Here is a 9399-nt window from a genome sequence, read left to right on the forward strand (position 1 = left end):
TTGACAGATTGTGATCCAGTTGTAGTCAATATATTTGTAAATGACATTATGTTTTGCATGTTTAAATGAATTACGTGTAAAACGCCACTGAAACTGTTTAGACAAATTTAAAAGACGTATAAATCTCGCAACATCAAAGGAGGCTGCACGCGAAGGCGCTTCACGAGCACGTTCCTCACGAATAAGTCTGAACGAGCCAATCAGGAGCCTCCTTTCATCGCAGGTACCCGGATGTACCCGTGGGCAATTAGCTACGTCATTGTTCACCGCCGGACACCCACTGGAAATAAGGAATGGATTTACAATTGCTATTAATACAATTGTAATAGATTACAGGTGAGTACTCTGTTGTTCCAATAATAAAGTGGCGCTTAGACTGTGCGTCTGTCGCATTTAGGCAGGCCACAGCCGTTAAGATTCGTTGTAGCAGCGTTAGACCGGTTCTCTGCCATGTCGGAGGTAACAGCGCAGTGAACGCACACTGCCGCCGGGTTGAGCCTCTTGTCTAATAGTCAAGATGCCTTAACCCTCGCTCCCACCCTTCTGCACTAAATCAATCTCGTAGTGAAAACAAGAGGGGTCTGGATTGTTAACAGGCAATAAATAGGCCAACGGTCCGCAATTTCCTTTGGTTTCCGTCGTGCTAAGCTACCTAGCTAGCCGCGTTAGCATCGCACGTAATGTTTCCCCTGTTTGGTAACTATGCGCTGGGTCCGCCGCTTTCACTAATGCGGCGCACTCGCGCGTCGCACGTTCAACATCGTAGCCTGTTTTCAGCATTTCAGTATCCCGGTTGTTGTCGAGGACTTTCAGCAGTAGTCCGCTTGTCGTCGCGAACGACCGTTTTATTTGATTCAAGCTAAGAGAGAGGCGCTGCGTGGGGAAGGCCTTGCAGCCGTCCGTCAGGAAACGTGAGCCAGTCTGCTGCCTGCGCTGCCGGAGCGAGGGGGTGGGAACAGCCGTTAACGTGCTTCCGACCAGCGACTCCCCCCCCGTTGGGTTATGGGATGGTTTACAAAGGTGTCTTCTGCGGGATCCACTGAACCTATTTTAGCATCGATTTTATTGCAAGGCAACATCTTGTTTATAATTTAGGACACGTGAATTGGTGGCTTAGTGGAAGTTAGAAGTGGAAATTAAAATTCCCAATTAACAGGAAGGAATACACTAGACGGGGCCCTTATGCATTGCAGACCTCATGTACATGTTTTTGACCTTGTCAGGAAACGACCCCCTGTAAACACAAACTTCACATTGAAAGGCTCAAGCCTTAAGACATTCATCACTGCTATAGCAAAATGTGAAGTTATGGGAGTTACGTGATATTAGATTTAACATATCAGAACGTCGTCTTTTTTGAAAATGTGTATGTATTCTCCATAACACGTTTAGATGAAGTTTTCTTTGTCTCTTGCAGCAATGAACAATGACCATAGTTGACAGATCTACTGAGAAGTCTGACCACGAGTCAGTCGGGTGTAAACAATCTCCCTTCTCAAGTGGAGACGTAAGAATGGACAGCAGCTGTTCCAGCAGCTGGACAGTGGGTCCCACCAAGTCCAGTGACACTCTGAGGTTGAAATCTCCAGGTTGTCTGGGCTCAGCATCTGGAGCAGCAGTTTTCAACACTACACCCACCTGTGTGGACCGGCCGAAGGAGCAAGGTGCTCAACTTACTCTTTTTCTTTCTTTATGTTCAGTATGTCACACAGTGGAATGTTGCCTGACCAGTGTCGCACGAAGTCCTAAACCAGCTTCAAAAGGCTTTTAGCCATTTCTGCACCTTAATTTTCTTCCTGTGGGTGTTGTGTTGTTTCATATCCTCTTTCTATTTGAAGTCTTACAATTTCATAAAGTAGAAAAATAGTTCTAAGGAAGTTTTGATGCAATTGCAACATAGCCTGAATTTTCTTGCCCGATTCTTAAAAAAATGAACTAAAATCTTGAGTAATTTCCATAATGATGTTTGATCTGTGTCTCAAGTGCTGAACAGTGGTGATGGCATCGAAATTCCCCAGAAGGTCCTCTTCCCTCCAGAACGGATCTACCTGAAGTGGACCCAGGTTCACCGCATAGGTGCAGGCCTGCAGAATATGGGGAACACCTGTTTCCTCAATTCAGCTCTGCAGTGCCTCACCTACACTGCTCCATTTTCCAATTACATGTTGACACGAGAACACTCCAAAACATGTAAGCTGATAGTTATTTGATATCTAGAACCGTGATGAAAATCACACCACTCCATTATATGATTACCCTATATGACAAGGGTTGATGTCTCGCTGTTATAAATTATTGTAGCCTTCTCTTTTTTTCCAGCTATGAGAAAATCTGTCATCAATTCTAAATATTGGATTTATTTGTAAGCGGCGAGATGTTTATTGTCGTCCTCTTATCCATGCAGGTCATGAGCCGGGGTTCTGCATGATGTGCACCATGCAAAACCACATCATTCAGGTTTTTGCAAACTCTGGTAATGTAATTAAGCCCATCGGGGTCCTCAATGAGCTCAAAAGTAAGTACAGCCAGGAAATGTTGTATTTTATAAATTTATTTCCGCACTGAAGTGGATCTTTTAAAATTGAGAATAAATTTTCAAAACTGATGATTCATCTATATTTAAATATACATAAATCGACCCCCCCCCCCCCCCCCCACGCAGGGATTGCAAAACACTTCCGATATGGAAGCCAAGAGGATGCTCATGAGTTTCTGCGCTACACAGTGGATGCTATGCAAAAGTCCTGTTTACCTGGAACAAAGTGAGTTTAATCCACTTCCAAATCCTGTGTGCATGTGGATGTATATATATATGTGTGTGTGTGTGTGTGTGTGTGTGTGTGTGTGTACATTTACTCTCATATATATAATTTATTTTTTTAAGGTGAGACAATAGACAATTGTTTGACAGATATAAATAAATAAATAAATAAGTATTATTTTTGATTAAACTATTGATTGGATGATGTATTGTCATGTGTGCGACATTCTGTGTAGGTTATTGTTGACATTGAATATTCATTGTCTCACTTTCATGTATTTATATCACTATATTTCCAGCGTAAAATATAAGTGAATTTTCAGGTGGCATTGAGGATTTCTATCTTCACTTTTTTTTTTTCCATGTGCCTTGATGATTGTGACAGATTGGACCGGCAAACGCAGGCAACCACATTTATCCATCAAGTCTTTGGAGGCTATCTGAGGTCCAGAGGTACGTTCTTAGTGATTTGCTTGTTATATGACAATTTTAATTACTTTTGGTTTGATAGCTCTGCAATAAATCATTTTTTTTCCTTTTTTAGTTAAATGTTTAAACTGCAAAGCAGTCTCAGATACATTTGACCCCTTCCTGGATATTCCACTTGAAATTAAGGTAATTATTTTTCTACTTCGAACTTCTGATTATTATTATTTACCATTTCGAGCTGAGGAAAATAATTTCAGACATTGTTTCTCTGGTGTATCAAATCAATCAATCACATTTTTAGAAGATTTGCTTTTCTTTCCTTGTAGACTGCTCCCAGCGTCTCAAAGGCTCTGGAACAGTTTGTAAAGCCAGAACAGTTGGATGGAGAAAACGCCTACAAATGCACCAAGTAAGATGTTTCACAGGGTAAAAATAAGAGTCAGTATTATTTATTTATTGTTTGACTTAACTTAAGCATTTTGTTCTGTAGGTGTAAAAAAATGGTCACAGCCTCAAAGAGGTTTACCATCCACCGCAGCGCCAATGTGCTCACTCTTGCACTTAAGCGTTTTGCAAACTTCAGCGGAGGCAAAATAACAAAGGTGCCGTGACGATCTCCTACAAGTATAGACTTGCTTTTGTTTAAACAGTCATTTTACCTGTTTTATATTAACTGGCAATGTTTTGGTCTCCAGGATGTGAAATATCCAGAATACTTGGACCTACGCCCCTTCATGTCTCAGTCCCAAGGAGAACCTCAGGTCTACGGACTGTATGCAGTTCTGGTCCACTCTGGATTCAGCTGTCATGCAGGGCATTATTTCTGTTATATTAAGGTACCCTTACCACTATGCCAGTATTTAGGACAATCCTATTACCAAATACGCATGCATTAATTTGTCTTGGACTTCATTCTTAAAATGAGACTTATTTTAAATCTGTTCTCTGACCAGAATATATATTTAAACCTACTCTGTTGTCTCTCACAGGCAAGCAATGGGCAGTGGTATCAGATGAACGATTCCTCTGTATCTATTAGTGACATCAGGTCTGTTCTCAACCAGCAGGCATATGTCCTTTTCTACATAAAGTAAGTAAACATGACTTAAAATAGTTTAAAAACATGAATGTTACAGAGATAGCATGGAAAAGAGAAGTATTCTCATTATTTCAAGCACATTTGTCCTATAATGAAATATACACTGAGGTTAACAGGCCTCAGTTTCTCATAACACCAATTTGTACTTTGAGGTGTGATGCTAATATTACTTTATCAATAATCTGACCTTGGATAATATAGAAGTGTCATACTTCAAAAACACCTGAAATTCAACAATAATAGTTTTACTTAATAGTTTGTGTTTCTTTTGCATGAATAGGTCCAGCGATATGAAGAAAACAGGGGATTACAGCAACATGAGCCATAATCCAGGCATCCCTGGTCAATCATCTCCACGACCCACAGTGATCCCACGAATCAACGCCGCCATCCACCATAATAACGTTGGCTTCATAGGTCCTCAGCTGCCACCACATATGACCAAGGTATTGTATAGAAGACAATGACTCGTTATGTGTATGACACAAGTTTCACCAGGCATCACTAAATGTGTGTGAACTGCAATTTCTCCATAGACTACTCTCCACATCAATGGGAATGGATCTGGGAGAGAGTATTCCAGTAACTCAAAGCCCAGCACCAGCAGCAGTGTTGTGGGAAACTGTAACCATGGAGCCGCCTCTTCATCCATTTCCCACTCAATCAGTCGGCCCACTACAATTCCAGACCAAAATAAACGGCAGAAACTTTCATTCTACATTGGCAATGGCAAACACAGTCGCGTGTCCTCTTCATCCTCTTCTTATAGCCAACCGTCCTCTGCCAGTAGCAGCTCTTCCTCCAGCTCCTTGTCCTCTCCTCATTCTACCTCAGGCGTGTATTCAGACATTCCTTTAGTTCGTCAACTTAACCATGTCAATGGAAAACCTTGCAGTAATGGGGACAGTCACACTGGAGGGAATGGAGCGTCCTTCTTGGTTCCATACAGTCAAGAATCTTCAGAGGAATCAGACCAAGAAAACTGTGGCACACAGAATACTGACTTTGACAAGTGTCACCTTAATGGAAACAACAAAATGGGAGAGGTCCAAGAAAAATCTCCTCAGGTTACTAATGTGGAGTCAGGGGTTCTCCACAATGGTCACAAAATAAATGGATCGGCCAGTGGGGCAACGAAATCCAATCAAAGCGAACACCACAAAGTGAATGGACATGACAACAACAATGAGGTTATTCCCATGCTTTGTGTTTATGTCATTAATCTACAGATAACTAAAAAGGAAATCTGTGTAACGCTTTTTTCTTCCCCTTCTCAGAACTCTTACGGTTATCACGAAAGCCCACCCTCTCTGTCTACTGTTGCTGCTAATGGACAAGACAATGACCACATTCAGACCGAGTAAGACATTATTAGTCCTTCTAATTAGCGTCTGAACATCTAAGAGAGAAGTCATTTTTATGTTTATGGTTTTTTTTTCCACAGCAAAGAGGGACATAACTCTGCCACATCTCAAGACAGCTCTCAAGGTTCCTGTCCTGCTGCCAGTGAAAACCAGCACGTCTCTGACACTGACACAAGGGCTACGACAGCGTCCGAACGTCTGCCTCTGTATACGACAGCTTCTGTTAGTAGCCCTGCTCCTTCAGATACCGCTACAAACAACCATGCTGTCACGTGGAACGAATCCTCCTCCTCTCCTGCACATCATGGAAAAAACAGTGTGGCCTTATCCACCCAGCCAGATTACTCCCAAATTACAAGTGAGACAGCTGCAGGTCCAGAGGAGGTGAATGGAGGTGGGAATGAAGTGCCGGTTACCCCACAGGCCAGTGGTCAATCAGCAGGGACTGAAGGGTGTCCGGACAGTAAGGAATCTCACCAGTCTAACTCCTGTCCAGGAAGCAGTGAAGGACAATCTTCCAGGAATGGGGAAAAGGACAGGTCATCTGAAAGGAGGAGGAACATGAAAAGACACTACAGGGACAGGAGTCAGGAGCGCGATGGTGATCACCATCGGTACAGACGGGACTATCAGTATTACCACTATTCCCGCTCTCACAGAGAGCGCTCTCCTCACAGACGCTCGCACAGGGACTGGGAGTCTGGGTATCATCGGGAACGCGCCGTCTACTACCCCAGGAATCATGACCGTGACAAGTATCCCCAGTACCACCGCCACTGGTCCAGAGAAGAATGGGGCTGTGAGTGGAGGGGGCACACTCATCCCTACACCGAAGGGTCTCAGGGTCGTTGGAAGCGGAAAGAGGAGCACAGAGAATTCCGGGTGATGAAAGAAAAGACCAATGGCAAGTTGAGGGACGATTACCCCTCAAAGGATCAGATTGCCTCAACCACAACGGCATCCGAAACATTCACAAACTCCAAAGGTTCACCTGCTCACGCTTCCTTCTCCACGTCTGAATGCACTTCAGACAGGAAGGATCCAGATTATAAGAGGACTGCTAATCATTTTAGCAAGGAGAGAAAAAACAGCCACGATGCCCGTCACTCTAAAAAACACAAAAGAAGCAAAAAGAAGAAGTCCAAGGATAAAGAGAAACACCACGATAGTGGGTGAGTAGAGAGCATCTTATTGTAATTATTGCACATTTTAATAATTCGTTGATGTCCCACATATAGCTGACAAGGCACATGTAATTAACTGGTAATTACAAAATGAATGTAATGATGTCTCTGCAGGCATCCGTAAATGTCATGTTCGCAACAAAGTCACTTGGTTAAACTATACAATGAAATTCTTGCTTACACAACATTTGTAGTTGCTGTAAGGTTTTACATTGTTATAGGCTAAATGGTAACATTATATTCTCTTTCAGAAGCTCCGACAGGGACTCTGATCGAGCCACAGAGAGAAAAAAGAAGAAGAAGAAAAGGAGGCACCAGGACAGTGATAATGACGCAGTGCTGCCTCACAAGAGAAGCCAGAAAGAGAGCCACAAGCCAAAATATAATATAAAAGAAAATAAATACGACAATGGATTTTATCCAGAAAAACATTGGCGTGACGACCGAAAGGACCATTTACTACCGTCCCACCACACCTCACTACCAAATGGTTCGACCCACCACCAATTCAATGGATACATGGGTAAAGCATGTCACTTACATGTACAATCATCTTCAATCTTCACTAAAAAGCTGCAATAACAGTTTATTAACTCAAGTGTCATCTTTAATCACTAGGAAATGGGTACCACCAAACCAATGGAGACTCCCATGCTTCCAACCCTACACTGACCTGTGAGTTGGCGCCCCTTTAAAGATGTCACAGGAATGACATCGGCAACTTCATTTAACATGGTGCTTCTTTGTTGGGAATATATTGTATTTTTACAGCAATTAGAAAAGTGTTTTAAATACTGGGACATTGTCTATTTGAGGCATTGGATGATTTGCAGTATATCTAGCTATTATTCACCTGTTAAACATTTAATACATTTAATATATCTAAACTTGTATGAACACAGAGCCTGGAGCTTAAACATCTCAACTGCTTTAGTTGAACTCAGGACTTGAAACTTTATTAACACACTTCACTGAGATCCACCTGATATGAAATGAACGAACAAAAGGGACATTTTTCTAAAGAGAAGAACTTTAAGACCCATTGTTTGTTTGTGAGTTGAGATGTCACCGTTACCCTGGAGCTTGCAGAACGGCTTCGGTTTGTTCTCCGAGTACACTGAAAATAACGGAGCAAACACGGATGTTTGAGTGCACTGGTGGGAAGAAGCTTTCACGGATGGATACCTCCACTTTCTCCCTGGACACACTTGAGGACATTTCTCACTTCTTTTATCCACAGATTTAAACTCTACTTTTTAATCCTTTTCATCCAAGCAGTTATTTTGAGTACTCTCCCGACTCTTATGTTCTTGATTACTTTTAACACTTTATTGAGAACAAAGATTCGTTATCATTACTCAACACCATTTTAAAGAAAAATACAGTTTGTGTCTTTTAGTATCAAACATACTGTGAATTTAATTTTAACTGTACTATCAGTTATTTTTATACATGAAATCCTGTATCAGGGTTTGCTAGATGTTATGTTGTTTTACCTTGTTTTTAGAAAAAAATGTTTTTTGACTGCATCGTCTGGAGAAAAATCGAATGGTATGATTTGTTGTTTTGTTTTAATAACTTTAGATTGAAATACTGCGGTTATTTTTTAAGTTTAGCATGTGAAGGTCTACACATTGTATAAGGTAAAAGCCTAAATACATTTGTTCATGTGAGAAATTAATTCTTGCTTTGTGGCTTTGTTTATAATGTGCAGTGAATTGAATGATAAATTGAGATGATTGATTAGCTCCCTCCACACCACAAACAGCCTGATTGTATTTGAGGCTCCTGATTAACAAACACGAGAAACATTTAATGGGACCTCAAACTTTAAGCATGAAAGAGTGTATGTATCCATACACACACACATAAATACTTACATAGATGTCTTGGCCTGTGTTGTTGAACAGTACTTGGATTTTGCTTGATGCACAACCTCTTCCAGGAAGATTCAGCCTCTCAGAACAGGATGAGTAAAAATTAAACAAAGCGTGTTTCTCTGCAACGTCTCCTCGTCTCCCATCTGGGAGTGATGGGAGACAATGACACCCAAAGTGTGTTGCCTACGCCCAGTTTTGTTTACGCTGTTGTCACTGCAGAAAATGCTGCTTCACACAGGTAGGATGGCAGAAATGGCACCAGGGTTTTCAGTGCTGCGGTGGAGATTTCAGGGTATTCTGCCATGACTTTAATCCAGAATTCTAGAAGAGCTGCTGTCTCAAACATACATTTAAGGCACCGTTATTTGTGATCTCCAGTAGCAAATCTTGTACAGCCATGCTAGTTTCACCAGGTTTGTTGACAAATGGGTCACATAGCCATTCCTTGCCAGTTCGTGGGTCTTTTGTGGTCGGGAAGTAGCGCTCAAACTCCTTTAAAAGCAAAGACGAGCGCTCTTGCAGAGAATGAAGGCTCAGGCTCATCCCAAATCCCCGCTAATATTGGACACGTTTCAAACATTAGCGGGGATTTTCTTTAGGCGGCGTCCCCACAAATCCAATTTGGCTTTAAATGCAGCTACTATATCTGCCAACATGAAGACAGTTGTCATTTTTCCTTGAA

General features: G+C 41.8%; 1 protein-coding gene across 3 annotated transcripts; it reads left to right on the forward strand.

The window, feature by feature from the left end:
* The first annotated feature begins 54 nt into the window (after positions 1–54).
* Positions 55–8514, forward strand: usp42 (ubiquitin specific peptidase 42). 3 transcript variants are annotated; one of them, XM_003961486.3, is made up of 17 exons: positions 55–336; positions 1418–1664; positions 1984–2190; positions 2405–2515; positions 2663–2762; positions 3147–3214; positions 3306–3376; positions 3517–3599; positions 3681–3792; positions 3886–4026; positions 4180–4280; positions 4570–4735; positions 4826–5479; positions 5567–5649; positions 5734–6825; positions 7089–7360; positions 7456–8514. In XM_003961486.3, exons 2-17 carry the CDS (start codon positions 1427–1429, stop codon positions 7530–7532), a joined length of 3576 nt encoding a protein of 1191 aa, XP_003961535.3. In that variant the 5' UTR covers positions 55–336; positions 1418–1426; the 3' UTR covers positions 7533–8514. The 3 variants fall into 3 exon arrangements, with proteins under 3 accessions (XP_003961535.3, XP_011602703.2, XP_029691228.1); XM_011604401.2 differs by having other exon boundaries at positions 7092–7360; XM_029835368.1 differs by lacking the exons at positions 55–336; positions 1418–1664; positions 1984–2190; positions 2405–2515 and having other exon boundaries at positions 3085–3214.
* Positions 8515–9399: the final 885 nt, after the last annotated feature.

The sequence above is a fragment of the Takifugu rubripes genome, chromosome 1 (genome assembly GCF_901000725.2).
Source record: "Takifugu rubripes chromosome 1, fTakRub1.2, whole genome shotgun sequence".
NCBI classification, from domain to species: Eukaryota; Metazoa; Chordata; class Actinopteri; order Tetraodontiformes; family Tetraodontidae; genus Takifugu; species Takifugu rubripes.